This window comes from Schistocerca piceifrons, chromosome 6 (genome assembly GCF_021461385.2).
Source record: "Schistocerca piceifrons isolate TAMUIC-IGC-003096 chromosome 6, iqSchPice1.1, whole genome shotgun sequence".
In the NCBI taxonomy this organism is placed as follows: domain Eukaryota; kingdom Metazoa; phylum Arthropoda; class Insecta; order Orthoptera; family Acrididae; genus Schistocerca; species Schistocerca piceifrons.
The window spans coordinates 61,682,396-61,706,657 of NC_060143.1; the positions used below are offsets into that span (position 1 = coordinate 61,682,396).

The 24,262-nt window shown below is 42.8% G+C and overlaps 1 protein-coding gene across 1 annotated transcript in view; it reads left to right on the forward strand.

Annotated features, from left to right (window-relative positions):
• The window catches only part of LOC124802953 (dipeptidyl aminopeptidase-like protein 6), a 765,226-nt gene that overhangs the window by 477,629 nt on the left and 263,335 nt on the right, over positions 1-24,262 (forward strand). The window contains exon 3 of the mRNA XM_047264042.1: positions 21,874-21,968. Within this exon, the coding sequence (XP_047119998.1) occupies positions 21,874-21,968 (95 nt within the window). The remainder of the gene's footprint in view (positions 1-21,873; positions 21,969-24,262) is intronic.

Sequence of the window (24,262 nt, forward strand, 5' to 3'; positions counted from 1 at the left end):
AGACCATGGCTACGGTTACCCTTGACGCTGCATCACAGACAGGAGCGCCTGCGATAGTGTACTCAACGACGAACCTGGGAGCACGAATGGCAAAACGTCATTTTTTTCGGATGAATCCAGGTTCTGTTTACAGCAACATGATGGTCGCATCCGTGTTTGGCGACATCGCGGTGAACGCACATTGGAAGCGCGTATTCGTCATCGCCATACTGGCGTATCACCCGGCGTGATGGTATGGGGTGCCATTGGATACACGTCTCCGTCACCTCTTGTTCGCATTGACGGCAATTTGAACAGTGGACGTTACATTTCAGATGTGTTACGACCCGTGGCTCTACCTTTCATTCGATCCCTGCGAAACCCTACATTTCGGGAGGATAATGCACGACCGCGTGTTGCAGGTCCTGTGCGGGCCTTTATGGATACAGAAAATGTTCGACTGCTGCCCTGGCCAGCACATTCTCCAGATCTCTCACCAATTGTAGACGTCTGGGCAATGGTGGCCGAGCAACTGTCTCGTCACAGTACGTCAGTCACTACTCTTGATGGACTGTGGTATCGTGTTGAAGTTGCATGGGCAGCTTTACCTGTACACGCCATCCAAGCTCTGTTTGACTCAATGCCCAGGCGTATCATGGCCGTTATTACGGCCAGAGGTGGTTGTTCTGGGTACTGATTTCTTAGGATCTATGCACCCAAATTGCGTGAAAATGTAATCAGATGTCAGTTCTAGTATAATACATTTGTCCAATGAATACCCGTTTATCATCTGCATTTCTTCTTGGTGTGGCAATTTTAATGTCCAGTAGTGTATATTCGCCAAACGTTGCCTACGATATGGCACAGCCCGTAGCCTTAACACGTCACATACGTAACTCTAATTATACATGCCCCTGCGTATGGAAATCAGTGATAAACTTGTTGTTTACCCACTGGAATCCCATGCCCAGATTGCATTCGTCATCGTCATACGGGCCCAACAATTGGCATAATGCCAATTGTTGGGCCCGTATGACGATGACGAATGCAATCTGGCAACGTTCACCCTCGTCGGAGCGTCAATACACGGATACATGCATTAGAATGCGGAGGGTTCGTCGAAAGAGTCGACGTGGTCGCATTGTTTGTCCGGTGTTGTCATTGTGTGCAAAATAGTGAACCTCTCAGGGTTTCATTACTCCTCTGGTTTCGTTTACCGCATACCGTTATAACCAAAAGACGACGCACCACGAAGGGCTTAGGCCTTTAGGACGGACATCAGTAGATGTGCGGAGACAAATAAATGATTACAGTTTCAGCGAAATCTGATGATTTATTCAAGAGAAATAGCTTCACAAATTGAGCAAGTCAATAGCACGATGGTCCAGCTCTGACCCTTACGCAAGAGTTAATCGAATTCGCGTAGATTGGTGGAATTGATGCATGTGCTCCTGATGGATATTGGGTCAAATTCTGTCCAACTGGCCCGCTAGATAGTGGAAATTCCGAGCTGGTTGGAGGGCTCTACCCATAATGCTCCAAACAGTCTCAATTAAGGAGAGATCCTGAGACCTTGTTGTCCAAGCTAGGGATTGGGAAGTACGAAGACAAGCAGTGTAAACTCTTGTTATGCGCAGACGGGAATTATCTTGCTGAAATGGAAGTCGAGCATGGCTTTCTATGAAGGGAAACAAACCGAGGCGTAGAACAACGTCGACCAACCGCTGTGCTGTAAGGTTGCAGCGAATGTCAACCAAATTGGTCCTGCTATGAGATGAAACGGCACCCCAGACCATCACTCCTCGTTGTTGGGCTGTATGGCGGACGTCAGCCAGGGTGGTGTCCCATCGCTGCCCAATGCGTCTCCAGACACGTCTTCGCTGGTCATCGGGGTTCAGTTCCATGCGGGACTCATCAGCGAAGACAGTTCTACTCCAGCCAACGAGATTCCAATTCGAATACTCCCGACACCACTGCAAATGAGCTTCCTGGTGTACAGAGGTCAATGGTAGTCTGCGCAAGGGAAGTCTTGTACGCAGACCCCTTTCTGTGACTCGCCTTGTGGTCACTGAGGCATCAGTTGCATGTTGGAGCGATTATAATGATGAATCCGGAGCTCTGAGTCCCTCTCCGACGACCGCTCCGTCCTCTCGTTGTATCGTCTCTTTAGGTCGACCGCTTCCTTCCTGTCGCTGCGTTTGGCCGTGGTTCAACAATTCCTGCCACTCGAATAGTGGCATCGCTCCTGTTCAAATCTCGTGCGATTAGCCGATTACTCTAACCGGATTCTTGAGCCCAACTACACTTCCTCTTTCAAATACTGACATCTGCGTATATAGCTCAAGCATCTTTCTGCAAGGCACAGTTACTGTCAATCTGAGTGCGCGGAATGAAATTCACAATGCTTTACGCTCCGGTGTTGGGATGTCAGATTTTTACTATCCCTGCAAAGTGCGCGATGAAATTGTGCTGCCGGCTCTTGTGGCCGAGCTGTTCTAGGCGCTTCAGTCTGGAACCGCGCGACCGACTGCCACGGTCGCAGGTTCGAATCCTGCCTCGTGCATGAATGTGAGTGATGTCTTTAGGTTAGTCAGGTTTAAGTAGTTCTAAGTTCTAAGAGACTTAACCTCAGATGTTATGTCCCATAGTGCTTAGAGCCATTTGAACCATTTTTGAAATTGTGCTGCAGCATCACGCATTCATCTATCGGCCGCCAAAGTTTACAGTTTTGAATTTCCTTTTGATAACTGTACAAATATCAGTGTTTCACCAAACTGCATAATTCCTTCGTGGTGAATCGTTTTCTGTATCTTACAGTGTATGTAAAGACTTGTTGGTTGGTACGAGGGATATTTTTCTTTTCAACCTCCCGTCACTCGCGAAATTAAAACCACAGCAAAAATCTGATTAAGTTTGGCACAGATGTATTGCTCAGCGTCTCTGGTATTCCCGTCTATCACGTCACGTCCATCTTTCCAGTTTTACATGCACAGTGAGCGCCATAACATGGATAGTATGAAGTCTTGCTGAGAGGATTCCCCTGATTTCATGTAGCCAACATAACGTAATTGTCATATGTTTCCTTCTTGGTGACAATACACAGCCACATGCTGAAGGTGCAACGAAGATACCCTCGCAGCGTTTTCGATGGGAAATGCTTAATTACCCACCATACAGCCCGAACTTGGCTCCATTCTTCATTTCTTCATTCACATGAACCGCTGGCTATGAGGACAGCATTTTGGCACAGACAACCAGTTGCAGAGCAGCGTACGGAATGGGCGGAACTAACAGGTGGCTGCCATTTATGACTAAGGTGCAGAAAATTTGTTACAACGTTGCAACAAATGCCTAAGTCAGAACGGCTACTATGTACAGAAGTAGCAGGAAGCTATACCTAAATGTTGCAAATAAAACATTTTCTTATTTTCACTGTGGTTTGCATTTCGCTTCCGACTATCAGTTGAGAAGAAAAATAGTTCTCATATTTTAAAACAAGATGTACATGTTACGATTTTCATCACAAGATAAGATAAAATATTCCATATTGCTAGCAAACATCGTTTTCAAATGGTTCAAATGGCTCTGAGCACTATGGGACTCAACTGCTGAGGTCATTAGTCCCCTAGAACTTAGAACTAGTTAAACCTAACTAACCTAAGGACATCACAAACATCCATGCCCGAGGCAGGATTCGAACCTGCGACCATAGCGGTCTTGCGGTTCCAGACTGCAGCGCCTTTAACCGCACGGCCACTTCGGCCGGCACATCGTTTTCAGCAATGGAAAAACGAAGCACTAATGATATGTTCAAAAGAAGATTTAGGAAAATAAAAGATGCAAATTAGTTAAAGGGAACGCAGTGTGTTAAGTAAAATGTTCGTAATTTTGAAGAGGAGAACGCTACCACCTAAAGCAAAGGAGAATCGGGTTTGGTGGTTTAGTGGTAAAGTGTGTGCTTGGAAACCGAATGGCAGTGCCATCGAATCCCGGTGGGACGACTTAAATTTTCAGTCCGCTTTTAACTTAACCTTCACTTCTCAATAACGCGAAGATGGTCCAGGAACGACAAATGTTTCTGCTTCCACGTTAAGCGCTAGGTCCTCTTTCTCCAGTAGGATGTGTGAGGTAGTTTATGGACGCATATCGCCCAGGTAGAATCCAATCAAAAACCTTGCACTAGGCTAATGAGCCACAAGGAGTTAATCCAACCAAAAACCTTGCACTAGGCTATTGAGCCACAAGGAGTTATTATTATGACACTGTCCGCATAGATATAAATCCAAGACAATGTTATTGCTCCTGAGAGTGAGGGCGCTTCGGTCAGCTTATTGTGATTTTTAACATGATATTTCACGAGGACACGCTCAATTATATGCACAAGTGTCCTGAAAGCATTCCCAATACGATGCGTTTTCCTTAATCACCACTGTACTTATTTACGGTAACATCATCACAAGTTTCCCATAACGGCCACCGGAGGCCAAGTGGAATAACATCGTGGTCGAATAGTACTCATCGTCCTTACTTATGGTACTTGTCGAAGCTTTAGAGTACTGCACTGCCCAGCGACGATTATATATCTTCTCTGCCGCTAGTCGAGTAGGTCATTGCGATCAAACATGGAGTATACTGTGGCCGCCCTGAACCCATCGGTTTCACATTCAGCTATCAGTTGTGAGACCCCTACCAACGCAAGGATCAATGTTATGGAACGATAAACAAGACTTGACCGGCCGCGTTCTGATAATGTCAAATTCAGACACTGTCTGATAGGTACTTTTCTTCTTTTCAGTATCGATAACACGATATTCTCATAAACAAGCAACATTCAAAAACCTTTATGAATAACAAATTGATTGTTTAATCTCGCTTTGTACATTTAATGCAGACTGCGTTATTACTGCCTCCTTTGTGCGGCTGTGTTATTCAGTTGATATTCAAGCTTGGTGAACACTTCATAACAATTTTCCGTTTGTCGCCTGAAGCCTTCATGGTGTTGCAATTCCAATGGCTAGCAACGTACATTGATCAGGCAGAACATTATGAGCACCTACCTAATAACCAGTATTTCCACCTTTGGTACAGATGACAGGGGCGACGCGTCGTGGCATGGAAGTAATGAGGCCTTGGTAGCTAGTTGGAGGGAGTTGGCGCCACATCTGCACACTAAAGTCACCTAATTCTCATAGATTCAGGGGAGGAGCGGATGAGCTCTGACGTCAAGTTTAATCACATCCAAGATGTATTCGATAGACTTCTGATCTGGCGAGTTGAGGGCCTGCGCATCAATTGGAACTCGCTACTGTGTACCTGGAAGTACTCCATCATACATCTGGTCTTGTGACATGGCGCATTATCTTGTTGAAAAATGCCGCTGACGTCGAGAAACGTGATCGTAATGAAGGGGTGTAAGTGGTCTGTAACTTGTGTACGATACTGCTTGGCATCATGTGCCTTGCACGAGCTCCTTTGGACCCATGGATGCCTAGGTGAACGTTCCCCATAGCATAATGGAGCCTCTGCCAGCTTGTCTCTGTACCGCAGTACAGGTGTGAAGGAACTATTCCCCTGGAAGACGGCGGATTCGTGCACTCCCATAGGTATGATGAAGAAGGTATCGGGATTCATCAGACCATGCAACGCTCTGCCAATGCGCCAACGACCATGTAAGACGGCGGTGTGTAACATAACTATGTCGCTGTGTGAGAAACAGCGTTCTGTGATCAACTATCGAATTCTAGAGTTTGTCCACACATGGAGCACGCTCTCCTTCAGCATCACCATATCCACCTACATTTGACCGCTGCGACATCTGCAACATTCCGATGCCTTGCATCCACTGTCATTAATCATCCTCCATACAGTTCCGACTAGACACCATCCCATTTTCATCTCTTTGCAAAACTTAAAGAATACCTTCGAGGGCTTCACTTCAAGCAGAGGTTAAGTTGCAGCTCTGCAACTAATTCAGACATCCTACAGTGACATTACCAATAAAACGGTCTCTCGTCCAGATAAACGTGTTCGTCGTAAAGCTGACTATGTTTAGAAATAAATATGTAGCCATGAAGAATAAAGAGGTAGAGTGATAATATTTGTTTTATTTAAAAAGTTTTAAGGGTTTTCACGCGCTTATACATGAATAGTTATTCGTTCATCTTCATTACTTTTACCCATTCTTGTAAGAATTTAGGGAAAAATTCATTATCATGTCCACAATGTGGCACAATGAAGACATTCAGTATTATGAAAGTGCAATTCTTCAAGCGACCGCCCCTGCGTGGAACGAAACTGACCTAATTTTTCCGGATAACATTTTGATTATAAATTACAGGAAATAAATGAGTTTAAACAGTTAACAAAACTGACAAATGAAAAGTTAAATGATGGCTTTACGGATTATAACGCATTCATAAATGAGGCTAATTGACTGAAAATTCATGCCGTTATACCTCTAATGCAATTGTAAACTCACAAATAACACTTACCAACAGCACACATTTTCCACGTTTTAGCCCCGCTTGTGTACTTTTAGCTCGATGTGGATATTTTTCGTCCGTAACGATCTTCGTAGCTGGCGATCATCGCCACCAACGACTAGACTTCCCTCCTTCTCATTTACGTGTTTACGGAGTTTAAGACACAGAGAGCAATGATTGCACTTTAGCCCTCAGCTGTGCATGTTTCTATACTGCAGAATATTTTGTGTGTCCAAGTAGGACTGTTTTTTGTGCTTCAATGTCCTGTTGTTCATTGGATTTGCAACCATCCCTACATGCAACTTCCTGCTAGGAAGGGGTGACTTCGATACGTGATACCACACAAACAGTTTGTCTGACCCGTGAAAAACCAGGGTAGGTAGCTAGTCTGACATACTCTAATTGATCGTTAATTTCGCTGTGGTGGGTGCTATAGTTGATCTTCTTGATGTCACCACCTCCCAACACGAAAGCCCATGCTTAGAATCCGAATCAATGCTTGATTAACCACTGTCAATAATGTTTTCGTCATTTAACGGAAACTTTTTGTGAACATGTCTCACAACGTCAGTACAGTAGTTAACGGAGCATAAACAGCATATGGAAGAAAACGGATCGCGTTTTGCCCGTATGTTCGATTTATTATTAAAAACATCTGTTAGAAGGATTGCAATCTTCCTGACGACTGTCATTTAATATAATGAAAGTATAGTAGCTAGTAATCAGCTACGAAAAGAATCAGACCCCAAATTAATTAAGAAGTATTAACTAGATGGAATTCAACGTTTCACAGGACTGAAAGATTTTTCGGCAGCATGAAGTGATTAATGGAATTATTAAGTAGTTTGTTCGTGGGCCCTCTACAGTAGCAGTACAAATTTTGTACATCTGACAGATAATTCTGACAATCTGAGGCTTACACACTGCCAGATAAAAATGCAACAGCCTCAACGATAGTGTTATTTTATTGAGAAGTGTTCTGAGAGGAAGGTAATCGTTGTAGGAGTGTATGGTAACGAACTGAGACTAAATGAAATATAAATGTCACGTAAAGTGCGCTCAAACAGTTCTATCAGTACACAGCTTACCCCCTCTGCTGGCAACGCAGGCCTGCATTCTCCTGTGACAGATTGTCCCAAGCATCATGCACCTTTTGCTACAATTCGGTAATTGTTCTCGCAGAGTCTGCAGACCGAGTAAGTTCCGCCTTCATCACGTCCCATACGCGTTGAAGTGGCGAAAGAACTTGTGACCTCGCTGACCAAAGCAATTACTATTCACCACGAAGTGCAGATTGCGACGCAGCAGCCGTACGTCGACGTGCACTGTTTTGCTTCAAAAGCACGTCACCTTCCTGCCGAAGGAAGGGCAGTAGCACCAGAATAACAGCCTGTCCATTGTAGTAGGCACTGGTTACTCTACCCAGGAGAAACACCAATTCTGACCGGGGTTTGTAACTGATGGCCCTACACACCATGAAGCCTGAGGTGGGATCTGTGTGCAGTGGGCGGAATAGGCCGCTCACCAGGTCCACGCTGTACTCGTTTCGTCGATGAATCGCTTCCAGACAGAACCTCATCACTGAAGACAGCAGAGCAGCAATCCATTCTTGAGTCGCCTCTTTCACCATAACCAGAGTAGATGTGCTTGGCAGTGCCATGATCTCAGTAGTTGCGTGGACAGAGATACGTGTGATCTTAGTCTAGCTCCAAGCAGACGGTTCCTAATGACTCTTGGTAATATATCAGGTGCAGCTTTCACCTGGGTTTCTTTTGTGTTGATCGGCCATCGCATCGATCTCGACATACTTCTGCACACAGACATCCGGAACATAGTCTACAAATGTGTATATGTTACACAGATCACTGCTGAAAGCAGCAACACACCATCGACATATTGTGCCCAACATATGCACCAATCTGTCGATATGTCCATCTAGCTTCAGACGCGCCTATGATTGGACTCAGTACAATTGGTTAAAATTATTTAACACTTGTTGATGGGGCATGGTTGTACCCTAGAATGAATGTTGCCAACACTGTCCACTTCTGATCACGGCACCGTTACTGTCTATAGAATCAAAACACAGTGTTTACAGACAGGCCTCCGAAGCGCCACCCACAGAATACTTAAATTATATCCTGGTCCAGTGAACATAGTTCCTGAGTGTTTTGCAATTTTTTTCCGGCGGCGTAGAAATGGCTGTTGTGTATGCAGGGACGCGCCCCTGCATATTCGGCCACCAGACTCACGGATCAACTTCGCGGGTCATGAACAGCCCCTGCATCATCTCGGAGGTGAAGCCTGTCTTGCAGGATCTACATGTGGACTGCACGTGAGCTCGGTATTCCTTGGGACCGTGTCGTTATGGCAGGTTGCTGCTAATCGGTTGAGTGCCCACGATCTCTAAGCCTGGTGGGACTGCGTCGTTACTCATCTACAGCACCTTGCTGCTCCTTACCGCTTCAAAGTTCTTGGACTTCGTCATAGTAGGCATCTGTTACCCATCGTCCAGAACTGAAATTTCAGTTATTATTGTAAAGTGCGTATTACAGTTACTGACAGTTACATCACACGTAAGAAGCACATAACGATAATTATTGGTAAAATTTTCGTAGAAAAGTAAGTTGCAAGCAGTAAAGTATACCCAGTAACTAGCATGTTGAATGTCAAACTGTTTGACATGCAACAAATACAGGATATTGGAAAGAGTCTAAAGAGTGGTGAGATGCCCGCTAAACCCGCTGGGCGGAACAGGTAACAGAATTGTGTTAAGAGCCAAGGGTTGAGGTCAGTTTCTACTTCTAATTGTCATATATTGTAATTTAATAACCTTTACAATCAAAGCTGCACACAGCCGAAACTTTACCGAATCCAACTCTTTCACGACTGAAGGCCTCCTACAAGAAATCTTAACAAGATAAAAAAATCCAATTAAGATAGCAATAAAATAATTCAAAAAACAATATATGCAAGGTGCAATACAAATGGTTGAGGGCCACAATTAAATCAAAAAATCGTAGAATATATTACCATAGACCCTTAAAGGCAGAAGGCCAGCATGTTTAACAACAAGAAAGCTTAAAATCCAATTAAGATAGGAATAAAATAATTTAAAGAAGCAACATATGCAATACCAATGGGTGAGGGCCACAGTTAAACTTCAAAATTTTTTAAATATATTACCACAACCTTTAAAGACAGAAGGTCACAATGTTTAAACTTGAAAGATAAATTTGAAAATTAATTTTGCAAAATTTTAAGAAAACAAAACAAATAACCATAAGCCTAAAATTTAAAATAGCTGACAACAGATAATTAAACACCGGTCACACTCAGAAGGCCTCCAGGCAGGTCGGTCTGCCGTCGTTCACTTAGGTGAGACAGGTGGTGAGGCCAACTATACTTGATCCGTCGGAACCCAAACAGGGGACAGCCTCGGACCGACCGACACAACGACTTGCTTCCCGTCAATCACTGCATGAGAACTCAAACCTGCAATGTTACATGTGTGAAAATCCACAATGGAGTATGTATTAGCTGTCAGAATTACACATCATGTTGGAAGGCGACAACAGGTGAGGAAAGGACGCTACCCGAAATTACGTTAGCGGCCAGGGCAAGGTAACTGGAACACTAACGGCCACTAGGCAGAAAATTCCGCTGGTACACTTGAATTTGAAACACGGTAATAGTTAACTTCTCTCAAAAGAACACTGCCTGACTTTACGTCAGTGACCAGGGCAGGTAACCAGAACACTAACGGCCACAAGACAGAAAATTCCACTGGTGCACTCAAATCGTAGTCGACTAAAATAGTTAATTACACTGCATGACGGCTAAATCTCAGCAGTAGAACCACTCGGTGTTGCTCACCGGAAAACATCCCCAACAGCAAACCACCGAAGCGAACCACCACAACATGAATAGACGTGGCTTGGGTAGTTGAAACCACTACTCAACTTTGACGTCTTGAGTCGGCGAACCACGAAGCTCGTAGCGATCGGACAGCTCCACACACGCTCCGACACTGCGCAGGGGCTGCCAGCGGACCCAGCCGACTGCACCGCGCGGAGATAACTGCCCTCTTCCGAAAAAACCGACCGACTCACTCCAGACCCCCTTGCTGCAAACTATATGCACCAAATCAAAGATGGTACACGGCGCAAATATCGATACACGTCACTGCTGCCACACGTAGAAGGAAGAAGAACCACAACGTAACCGCGACAAGGGCGGGAAACCAAACACAGATAGACAGCGAAGTTCCCAAAAACGCATAGTTGGGAGAGAGCACGGCTCAACTAGTATCACAACAGAGCGTTGTTAACACATTAGCCATATCAATGTTGCTAGAACCTAGCTTAAAGAACATACACTATCAAGAAGCATTAGCGTGTTAGGAGACAACGAAAAGCATCGAGGAGTTCCTTGAAGCTGTTCAATGTCTCAATGGGGTTGAACAGTACGTTGATACAACAAAACGGAGTAATTAAACTAGTTTTACAGAGCGTACATTATAAATCAGCACAAGCAAAGTACAATCTTCAGACAGGAACAGAAACACACCTACCATCACAATTGAGTTGTTTTCTGAAAGATTGCCTTCTGTACCTTAACCGGGTCCTCTGACTGGGTTGATGCGGCCCGCTACCTATTCCTAACCTGTGATAAACTCTGTATTATGTAGTACCACTTGCAGCCTACATCCTCAATTATTTGCTGGTTGTATTCAAATCTCACTCTTCCTCTACAGTTTTTACCCTCTACAGCTGCCTCTAGTACCATGAAAGTTAGGATGTCTTAACTGATGTCCCGCCACCCTGTTCCTTCTTGCCAGTGTTCTCCATATGTTTATTTTATCACCGATTCTGAGGGGAGCCCCTGCATTCCTCACCTTGTCAGTCCACCTATTTATCAACGTGTTTCGGTAGCATCACATCTCAAATTCTTCGAGTCTCTTTTTATCCGGTTTTCCCACAGTCCATTCAACGCTGTGCTCCAAACGTACATTATCAGAAATTTCCTCCTCAAATTAAGGTCCATGTTTCATACTGGTAGATTTCTCTTGGCCAGGAATGCCCTCTGTGCCGGAGCTAGTCTGCTTTTGATGTCCTCCTTCTCCGTCCGTCATGGGGTTATTTTGCTACCCAGGTAGCAGGTTTCTTTAACTTCACCTACTTTGTGACCATCAATCGTGATATTTAGTTTTTCGTTGTTCTCATTTCTGCTACTTCTCACTATTTTCGTCTTTCTAAGATTTACTCTGAATCTATATTTTGTATTCATTAGACTGTTCGTCTCATTCAGCAAAACCGGTAATTCTTCTTCACTTTCACGAAGGATAGCAATGCCATCTGGAAATCTTATCGCTGATATCTACTCACCATGAATTTTAATCTCACTGTTGAAACTTTCTTTTATTTTCATCATTGCGTCTTCGATCCTCAGATTGAATAGTAGAGGCGAAAGACTACGTCCCTGTCTTACATCTCTTTTAATCCGTGCACTTGATTGGTGTTCCTCCACTCTTATTCTTCCCTCTTTGCTCTTGTACATGTAGCATATTACCCGTCTCTCACAGTAGATTACCTTCAGTTTCCACCATTGTACAGTGTTGAACGTTTTTCCAGTTCGACAAATCCTATGAAGGTGTCTTGATTTTATTTTTTGCTTCTGTTGTCAAGCGCAACGTCAGAATTGCGTCTATGGTGTCTTTACCTTTCTTAAAGGTAAACTGATCGTCACCTAGCACATCCTCAATTCTCTTTTTCATTATTCTGATTATTATTCTCCTCAGCAACTTGGATTCATGAGCTGTAAGGCTGACTGTGCGATAATTTTCGCACCTATCGGCCCTTGCAGTCTTCGGAATTGTGTGGAAGATATTTTTCCGAAATTCCGATTGTATACAGCTAAACTCATACATTCTACACACCGACGTGAATAGTCATTTTGTTGCCATTTTCTCCAACGGTTTTAGAAATTCTAATGGAATGTTACCTGTTCCTTGAGCCTTATTTGATTTTAAGTCTTCCAGAGCTCTTGAAATTAAAATTCTAATACTGGATCGTCTATTTCTTCTATATCGGCCACTGTTTATTGTTCTATCACGTCATCAGACGAGTCCTCCCCATCATAAAGGTCTTCAGTGCATTCTTTTCACCTATCCGCTCGCTCCTCTGCATTTGGCAGTGGTATTCCCATTGCGCTCCTGATATTAACTCTTTTGCTTTTAGTTTCAGCAATCATTTCGTTTTCGGTTTCTCCAGATTTTTCATGTAGCCTTTGCTCTCCTGCACTTTCTATTTATTTGATTCCTCAATGATTTCTATTTATGTATTCTCGAATTTCCCTGAACAATTTTTATACTTCCTTCTTTTATCTACCAGCCGAGGTATATCTTCTGTCACTCATGGTTTCTTACCAGTTACCTTCTTTGCTCCTGTATTTTTACTTCCAACTTATGTGATTGCCCTGTTTGGAGATGTCCACTCCTCTTCAACTGTACTGTCTACTGAGCTGTTCCTTATTGCAGTATCTATAGCCTTAGTGAATTTCAAGCGTACCTCTTCATTCCTTAGCACTTCTTTATCCAACTTCTTTGCACATAGATTCTTCCTGAGTAGCCTCTTAAACATCATCCTATTCTTCATTACTGTGGAATTGTGATCTGAGCCACTATCTGCTCCTGGGTAGGCCTTAAAATCCAGTATCTGATTTCGGAATCTCGCCCTGCCATTAGGTAATCTAAATGAGATCCGCCGTATCTCCCGCCTTTCCAAACATACCTCCTACTCTTGTGATTCCTGAATGGAGTATTCGCGATTACTAGCTGAACTTTATTGCAGAGCTTAATTAATCTTTCTACTCTCTCATTTCTTGAACCAAGTCCAAATTGTCCCTTCCTTCTACTCTTACCCTACAACCGCTTTCCAACCCCCTATGACTATTACATTTTCATCTCCATGTACGTGCTGATTTATCCATTCAAAATCCTCATACAATCTCTCCATCTCTTCATCTTCAGGTTGCAACGTCGGCATGTACACCTGAACTATCATCGTCGGCCATGGTTTTCTATTGATTCCGATGGGAATTATGCTGTTACTGAACTGTTCACAACAATTCTCCCTGTGCCGTACCTTCCTGTTCATAACGAATCCTACTCCCGTAATACCATTTTCTGAAGCTGTTGATATTAGCCTATACTAATCTGATCAGAAATCCTTATCTCCTTTAAAATTTCACTTCGCTGAGCATCACCATGTCTAGATTAAGCTATAGAATTTCCTTTTCACATTTTCTAGCTTACCTACCACGTTCAAACTTCCGACATTTTTACGCCCCGATTTATAGAACGTTATCCTGTCATTGGTTATTCAGTGTTTCTCTCATGTTCACCTCCCCTTTGACAGTCGCCTCTTAGAAAAACTGGTTCAAATGGCTCTGAGCACTATGGGACTTAACATCTGAGGTCATCAGTCCCCTAGACTTAGAACTACTTAAACCTAATTCACCTAAGGACAGCACACACATCCATGCCCGAAACATGATTCGAACCAGCGACCGTAGCAGCAGCGCGGTTTCGGACTGAAGCCCCTAGAACCGCTCGGCCACAAAGGCCGGCAGTCCCCTCTTATATATCCGTGTGCCTTGCGATATACATTATGTGTCTTTAATGCAATGATTTCCATTGCCATCTGGTCCTCATGCCGTTGATCATTTCTGGTTCCTCCGCCTTTAGGGGCGCTTTCCCAAACCAAGGGCAAGAGAGTATCCTGAACCTATGTTCGCTCCTCCGCGCTCATTGACAACGCCATTGGCTGAAGGAGCTATAACTTTTGTGTCGGAAGCCTTCGGCCGGCACTACTGATGATTTTTGTTCCCAATTTAACCCGTGATGGAGTTGGAACTGGGGACTGAGGACGTTTTGATTGCTAATCAAAGACGCAACCTCTAGCCCATGACATGGAATTACAAAAATTGTACTCAAGTATTTAAACTATATAGGTGCATCATTAGTTTCTGAACGACTGTCCTCAAAAGGAACAGTGCAAGAGACTGTAGGGAAAACGTCTCTCGAAAACATTGTTTGTTCGGAACAAAAAAAAAGTTTTGGGAATTCGTAATGTTAATTACTGCCAACGGCCTTGCCACAGTGGTAACACCGGTTCCCTTCAGATCACCGAAGTTAGGCGCTGTCGGGCTGGGCTAGCACTTGGATGTGTCATGTCTGGGTCTGCTGAGTATTATTGGCAAGTGAGTTGCACTCAGTCCTTGTGAGGCCAATTGAGGATCTACTTGAGTCAGAAGTAGCGGCTCCGGTCGCGAAAGCTGACAACGGGCAGGAGAGTGGTGTGCTGATCACATGCCCCTCCGCTTCTACATCTGGTGACGCCTGTGGACTGAGGATGAGGCGGCGGCCGGTCGGTACAGTTGGGCCTTGAAGGCCTGTCCGGACGGTGTTTGATTTTTTAATGTTCATTATTGCAGCAATCTATGATAAGTAAAAGTGACATTAGATATCTTTGTTTACTGCTTTTTATATCAGTCTGTACATTCATGACTTAACATCGATGTTAGAGACATCTGAACTTGTACCTACCTTTGCTCCTCTCCCTGCCCTGGCGCAGTGGTTAGCACACTGGACTCGCATTCAGGAGGACGATGGTTTAATCCCGCGTCCGGCCATCCTCATTTATGTTTTCCGTGATTTCCCTAAATCGCTCCAGGCAAACGCCGGATGGTTCCCTCGAAAGGGCACGGCCGACTTGCTTTCCCTCCTTCCCTAATCCGATGAGATGGATCACCTCGCTGTTTGGTCTCTTCCCTCAAACAACCCAACCCAACCGTAATTACACAGACGTACTAGAAATATTTATAGGCCTAAATCCTACAGTAGCGTGAGCTCTCTCCTAAAACTACCTTAAGGATAAGGGCAGTGTCTTTATGTCGTCAAAACGCTACTATAGACGTATTTTCGCAATTTCATCCGTGTCTCCAGTAGAGTGCCTATGTTCCAACCTTCAAAACTTGCCTTTAAAGCAAGGCATCAGTCGTATTTGGATAGCTCAGTGGGCAGTCGTATTTTCCAGGAAATGGCACGGTTCCACGTCCACTTTTGAGTACTGGTTCGACACACATCTCTTTAGGCCAAGACATTTCACCCCAGAAATAGTTCTTCAGCGTAAGACTTATTTTGAACTTATTGTACTCTCGCATACCATTTACTAGCATAGAATATAAGATCCACTGTCCTTACCGATTCATAGAAGATTACCAAATCTTATGACTCTCAAGACATCCCTTGTACTGTTGTAAGAGAACTCACAATTGGACACGAAATAGCTCTTTATCAAATACTAGCTGCACTACCGCCTGATGTCATCATAGTTGCTTATAGACTCCTGTCTAGTTAAGATTCCCGGAGAAGTTATTCAAATAACAATTTAGACATCTACATTTAGGTACTTTACTCTATTTAATGTTTCCTGCGATTATTTTGCCAATAGTGTATTCGAACAGCAGTGGATCTCTTCGCCTGTTTGCGCACAGCACGTTACATTTATTTAAGTTCAGGTCTTCTTTTAAGACGTTGAGGGGCAACTGCCAATCCTTGCGTCAATTGTAGGTTCTTTTCAGGGGCATCCTGCAGTTCGCTACAGCCTTCTTGGCGTTCTAAACCTCCTATACACACACACCAACGTCCGCGAATAGCCTTCAACTTATCCACTACTAGCTGACAAACCTGGCATTACCCGGATATTAATTTTGTCAATTTTCTATGAGAAACGAAAAAAATAAACTGTATTTGTAGTGAAGTGATCGTATCGAAAAAATATTACTTCAATTTACTCACGAAAACTCATTTGAAATTATGAAACAGTTGTACAAAGAAACGTGTTAATATATCCAAAATAAGAAATATGATCCCGTACAGTTTCTGTAGGCTGGGCGCAGTTGGTTCGCATGTATACAAAGCGATTTATAGCTCTACAGACAGCTATCGTATTCACACTGAGGCGTTCGCGCTGCGCAGTTGAACCCGTTGCCAGTTACCAGCGATTTCCCTAATCTGACTCGAATGTAGGAGTGTCTTACTAGTACAGAGTAGATTTATTAAAACTTCATTCGTGATGTGACATTTTTTCACGTATCTGTGTGTATATGAAGTCACATCTATTGAACTATTTGTCGTACAAATACGTAATTGGGTAGGTACGTTCAGTCCGGAACCCCGCTGTTGCTACGGTCCCAGGTTCGAATCCTGCTTCGGGCATGGATGTGTATGATGTCCTTAGGTCTGTTAGGTTTAAGTAGTTCTAAGTTCTAGGGGACTGATGACCACAGCTGATAAGTCCCATAGTACTTAGATCCATTTGAACCATTTTTTGGGTAGGTACGTTCAGCGGCATATGTGAATACTATCAGCGAAATATGTCGAGAGTAAGTTAGTTGCAAATGAATTTATACGTCCGCCTCGGTAGCTCCGCGGTCAGCGTGGCGGATTGTTGACCGAGTGTACCCGAGTTCGATATCCGACCGAGTTGAAGATTTTTCTCCTCTGTGTGTTGTGTTATTCTCACTTTCGTCTCGTCGCAAGTGGCATTCCGATATTGAGATCGATATATAGGCATATCCTCAAGGCCAATAAATTAAAAAAATTAAAAGTCATGCATGTAGCGGCAGATTTTTCACGCATCTCAGTCTTTAAGACACCATATCTCCTCATCTATGCGTCCTACAATAATATAATATTGTAGGTACATTTAGCAGCGTATCTGGATGTTGTCTGTGAACGTGTTGCGAATAGAGGTAGCATATAAGAAGTGATAAATTTAAACGTCATCCACAATGCGGCAGATTTTTACGTATCTCAGTGTTTCTGACGAACTATGGTAGGTAGATGGTTCTTACCCCGATAGAGATTGAGGCAGTAAGGGATGTGTGTACCAAATTTGGTGGATATCGGTCAAGTGGTTCTGAAGGAGATGTGGATCACAGATACATATATTTTTGCAATAAGTACGGATATCTATAATGTAAACTGCAAGGCAGTGGCCTTGCAACACATCCCTCGGGCTTTCCCGAAAGTTTGTTCCGTTAATAACAGCGTGTTGAATTCTGTTTTCCAGGAAGTATTATGTTGTTGTTGTGGTCTTCAGTCCTGAGCTCTCCATGCTACTCTATCCTGTGCAAGCTTCTTCATCTCCCAGTACCTACTGCAACCTACATCCTTCTGAATCTGCTTAGTGTATTCATCTCTTGGTCTCCCTCTATGATTTTTACCCTCCACGCTGCCCTCCAATACTAAATTGGTGATCCCTTGATGCCTCAGAACATTTCCTACCAACCGATCCCTTCTTCTGGTCAAGTTGTGCCACAAACTTCTCTTCTCCCCAATCCTATTCAATACTTCATCATTAGTTATGTGATCTACCCATCTAATCTTCAGCACTCTTCTGTAGCACCACATTTCAAAAGCTTCTATTCTCTTCTTGTCCAAACTATTTATCGTCCATGTTTCACTTCCATACATGGCTACACTCCATACAAATACTTTCAGAAATAACTTCCTGACACTTAAATCTATACTCGATGTTAACAAATTTCTCTTCTTCAGAAACGCTTTCCTTGCCATAGCCAGTCTGCATTTTATATCCTCTCTACTTCGTCCATCATCAGTTATTTTGCTCCCCAAATAGCAAAACTCCTTTACTACTTTAAGTGTCTCATTTCCTAATCTAATACCCTCAGCATCACCCGACTTAACTCGACTACATTCCATTATCCTCGTTTTGCTTTTGTTGATGTTCGTCTTATATCCTCCCTTCAAGACACCATCCATTCCGTTCAACTGCTCTTCCAAGTCCTTTGCTGTCTCTGACAGAATTACAATGTCATTGGCGAACCCCAAAGCTTTTATTTCTTCTCCATGGATTTTAATACCTACTCCAAATTTTTCTTTTGTTTCCTTTACTGCTTGCTCAATATAGAGATTGAATAACATCGGGGAGAGGCTACAACCCTGTCTTACTCCCTTCCCAACCACTGCTTCCCTTTCATGTCCCTCAACTCTTATAACTGCCATCTGGTTTCCGTACAAGTTGTAAATAGCCTTTCGCTCCCTGTATTTTACCCCTGCCACCTTTAGAATTTGAAAGAGAGTATTCCAGTCAACATTGTCAAAAGCTTTCTCTAAGTCTACAAATGCTAGAAACGTAGGTTTGCCTTTCCTTAATCTTTCTTCTAAGCTAAGTCGTAAGGTCAGTATTGCCTCACGTGTTCCAGTATTTCTACGGAAGTATTGTATACAATCACAATTCTGGTCCGATACTCGCTAAGCTCGTATACAGTTGACTAAACGACAGTGCATAACTTTGCTACATGCATTCCAGAAGTCAAAGAGCACAGCGTTAGCACTGACAGTACATACATTCAACCTTTTTATTGTCTTGCTTACATATAAATTTTTTCTACTACAGCTGCTAAAACTGGAGAAAGATATCTTGTGACTCCGTTTCGTCAATATTCTCTCTCTCTTCCTAATAAAAGATAAAATTATTAAATGATTTAATCAAATAATATAGTCCACGTCAACATATTTAAAACTCGGCAATTTATTTCACAAACATAGTTCACGTGAGCGCCTCTCCTACCTCCGGCTGAATTTCACGACTACCAGGAGGACAGGTCTGGCTTCCTTCATTTTTTTCAGACAGGTTAAAATGAGACGCCGGCAGAGATGAATTGGTTGAAGTGAGTGCCTAATTCATAGTAAGGAATACGTTACGTGAAAAAATGCAACGACAACGATATCTAAAACCACCAAGCTAAACATAAATAGTTGAGCCGCAACCCGCGGTAGGACGGTGTGAGACAACTTTTAACGAACAACTGTTAATTGTATACATTTCTAGCGGAATAAGTTAGAAATACTGTTCATATGTGGAAAAAGCTAAAAAAATAGAACGATTGATGTCGGCTGGGTTTAGGAATGTCAGTCACCTGCTCAAACAGTCACGTGCTCAAGTGTGAATTTATCGCAACAGAACGAGAACAATAACTTAGACATCTCCATCTGAGCAAGTTCTACGACTATTACGTTGCTATTGGTTGAAACTTTCCGTTTTCTGTCACAACAAGACAACAAAACATACGTCGGAAAGGCGGTTCTTGTCATGCCTGAAGAGATCCTCTGCCTGAGTGGCATTTCGCCTACTTTCAAGCACAATAAACGCAAAATAACTATGCTGGATTTTTTAATCAGGGACTGCCTTTACTGTGGAAGATATATCGTTTAGAAGAACTAGAGCAGTGTACTACATGTACACATACTGTATATCTTACATCCTCCACAGTTATCACTTCTACCATCTCTTCCTTAGTATACATTGCACTCGCAAAAACCTTCAACTGAAGAAGGTTCTCTAAAGGACCAGAGTGCATTTATTTGCATTTGTTTATTGTTAACTCCAGCAAAATGAAGTACCTGCTATGAATAGTTATAAACGAGAGTCAAAGTCATATTTGTGTTAGGTTTTATATAACGACATGATTATGTAAATGTAACACTGTGATAAGTTTTTGAACTGGTTCTGAAGAGAGGCAGTAGATAACCAAATAAAAAATACCGGCTGCCATTGAAAAAGACGTGGTGCTGTTCGTTTTCCTTAAAAAGTAAATTTGCACGGAAGGAATTCATGCTGGATTATATTCCCCCTGGTATCTAAACAAAATTTAATTAATACATTTTCATTTTTCTTCTGGACAAAAGTTATCTGGAGTATCCAAGATAAGCGGAAGACCCTGTATAAAATGCTCAGAAGTGACGAGGATGGGCCCAAGATTACATCCTTACTTCGGTCATCCGGGTGGCTATTCGGGGAACATTTCACATCTTGTACTATCGTGTCGTTCCCAGTTCAAACATTACGCTAGTCTTCATCTCTTTCCTACTACTCTTCATCGTATTCTCTCTGTTTATCCTTAATCCATAAACAAAACCATATACACTGAGGTGACAAAAGTTATGGAATACCTCCTAATGTCGTGTTGGACCTCTTTTTGACTGGAGTAGTGCAACAACCCTTGAATTACATGTAGTCAACAAGTCGTTGGAAGTCCCCTGCAGAAATACTGACCCATGCTGCCCTATAGTCGTCCACAATTGTGAAATACTTGGAACTTCAGGATTTTGTTCACGAACGGCCCTCTCGATTATGTCCCATAAATGTTCAATGGGATTCATGTCCTGCGATCTTGATGGCCAAATTATTCGCTCGAACTGTCCAGAATGTTCTCCAAATCAGTCGCGAACAATTGTGGTCCTTGTGCCATGGCGCATCGGCATCCATAAAAATTCATCGTTGTTGGGGTGCAAACGTCTCAAAATTACCGAACATAGTCATTTCCACTCAATAATCGGTTTACTCGGACCAGAGGACCTTGTCCATTCCATGTAAACACAGCCCACACCATTATGGAGCCACCACCAGGTAGCACAGTTCTTTGTTGGGTCCATGACTCAGTGGTGTCTGCGCCATATTCGAACGCTACTATCAGCTCTTAGCAACTCAGTCGGGACTTATCTGACCAGGGAACGGTTTTCCAATGGCCTGGGATCAACCGAAACGGTCACGAATCCAGTAGAGGCGACGCAGGCAATGCCGTGCTGTTAACAAAGTCACTCGTGTCGGTGGTCTGCTGCCTTAGCTCATTAACGCCAAATTTCACCACACTGTCCTAACGGATACATCCATCGTAAATTCGCCATTTATTCCTTCGGTTATTTCACGCAATGTTGCTTGTCTGTTAGCACTGACAATTCTACGCAAACGCTGCTGTTTTCGATAGTTAAGTGAAGGTCGTCGTCCACTGCGTTGTCCGTGGAGAGAGGTAACGCCTGGAATTTTGTATTCTCGACACACCCTTGAGACTGTGGATCTCGCAATACGGAATTCCCTAACGGTTTCCGGAATGGAATGTCCTATGCGTCTAGCTCCACCTACCATTCCGCGTTCAAAGTCTTTTAATTTCCGTCGTACGGCCATAATCCCCTCGGAAACCTTCTCGCATGGATCACCTGAGTAAAAATAACAGCTCCATACTGCCGCTATCTGTATATGTGCATATCGCTATCCCATTACTTTTTGTCACCTCAGTGTATTAAGTATTCTGTTCATTCCTATTAACATGTCTTTCAATCTTTGTGTACACATAGCCAAAAGCGATGATAAGTCACATTTTCTTCGTCAATTTTCTAAGGACTGTCAACTGTTTATACCACCTCACAATTTCGACGGCTTTAAGTCCAAAAATGCTGTGGTTATAGTTTACACGTCTTATAATTTTGAACTCGATCTCAAGTGCAGTGTTTCGAAAAGACTTAGTTTACATTTTGTTACAGGGGACGAACTTGTGTTCCGGGACCAATGGGGAGGCATCAGCCTGTTCAACGCTGCCAACCTTACCAGCCGAAGCATTATGTCCAACCAAACCTTCGTAAGTACCCCGGTAGTTTTGATAATCTTTGTCGAGAAATAATTGAATAAATTTATATATCCAGCGACATTTTCATTTATTTGGTACCTGCATTGTACGAAAATAATATTTAGTTAAAATCTTTTACGAAAATGAAGAAGACTAGCAAAAAAGTCTAAGGCGACCATAACCTCTCCACTGGACTTCAAACGTTACCCAGACAAGAAGTTCTTTAGATGTGACAACAGGACGAAGTCGAAAAGTGCCAAATGGAGTGACTCGAATACGCCTGCCAACAATTCGTATTTCGAATCAGTCAATTTCACCATTGTTTTGGTACCTTTACAAGAAGATACACTGTCCTGAGGTAAGTGTATGCTGGAGAAACTGACATATTGTTACAGAGTAAGTCCATGAGTGATTCAGTTAATTAATGGTGTTACTGCCAAATAGTCACTTTGTTCATCGTTGACTGGTTTTAACCATCGTTGCTGATTCTAGATTCGGGAAGCATCGTGCTGCAGCAGCTATGGCTACAGTTCGTCGATACCAGCCTGTTTTGAATCTATGAAAATTGAGATTATTTGTTTTTACTTCCATTCTAGGCAGTTCTCTTGAATTTCTAGTTCCGTGAGTCCATGAGTTCAAAGTACCCAACAGCTGTCGGCTTTGGCATTTCTTGGGTACCCAATAAGAAAATCACTTTTGCAAGCCAGATACATACGGTATGTCATTTTGAGCATGTGAAATAATTTTTTTATGCAAGGACATAGAGTTTCACACACAACTTTGAGTTTAGTTTCACTTTTGTGTCACTTGTTGGATAAACATCTCATCCAAACTGGTGCACATACTCCGATCATTCGTACCTTAATGTGTATCCACTTCAGTGTGTTAGTCGTTTTTCTCTGCATATAACTGTATTCCCGCAAATACGTAACATAATTTACTGCCTACTGTTGTATACACAGTCACAACTGCACAACTAAGTGGACTTTCCGTATAGACTTAATGTTTTGTTTCCACGTGTCCATATTTCAACATTTGACCCGCTCCCCGGGGAAAAATAAGCCTTATGGCTTGCTCTTGCCACATATGTTTGAAGGTACTAACCAACCTAAAACCATACTGCTCCTAATACCTAAATTTATTAGTCTGCAAATGAAGAAAATATTGGTGTAATGTTGTCCAGCAAGCTGTCCTCAGTAACCAATTAAAAATATCTGCACTTGTACAGCTGACACGCTGTGTGTGCCTTGTCTAGCTGTTGCCAGTAATTGATGATGAGATCCCATACCACTACCAATTACAGAAATGTTAACTGCTACGTTTGACGCGCTATTCCAAACAGTATCAGACATTTTCTATGAGATTAACCGTTTCAGACCCACTGGCTACAATTGTGTAAATTAACTTTTACTGTATCTTAGCTGCAACAGAGGTACTTTTCCCCAATGGAAACCTGAGGTACACATATGTGAATGTTTAACCTTTTAATTACGTGCAAGTGCTGCCAAATGTTTGGCACCACTATGAAAATATCAACACGTCAATGTAGCACTACGCAGCACGTCGTGACCACCTGAATACACGGTTGTGGTTGGTTCGCTATATTCCACTGCATAATTGAGTATTGTTATTGTTATTTTGCATGTTAATTATTGAATGATCAGTTTTATTTGCCACAATACACGACTTATTAAAGTTAGTTATTTCGCTCCATAAAATGAAGCCAAGTATACAAAGTATATTTAGAAAAAGGTACATATTTTTTTTTTAAATCTTGCATCTAAAATCATTAAACATTGGCCTAAGAGCATTACCACGAAAAGAAAAATTTTCCTTCCTCCAAAAAGAAATTCTAATCTAAACCGTTTAGATAGGGTAATTTACCGGCCAGTCGAGGTGCGATCCGGTGCCTTAGTGTTTTCAAACCAGGAGCGTATGCGCACAATCTTTTAAACACAACTGTCAGCTTCGAAGACAGGAATGTCCACAGCAAACTCACCCTGAGGTGTAGAAGAAAGAGCGATACTTCGTCATCAAGTATGTTGAAATGAAAACCGATGTTCACTATTATGGTAACTTGAATCACTGGGCCTAAGTCATTGTACAAACACCACCACCAAAGCATCACAGAACCACTTCCGCCCTGATCTAGCGTAATCGCGAACTGTTGGAGCACACTATACGCTTCATGTCAGCTACTGACCAGTTTCCGTGAGCTCTGGTTCACTGAAGACGTGCAGCATTACATGCCACTGGGAGCGATAGCCTTCTGCAGGGTAGTGGAGACCGGGGCAGGTTGGCCCACT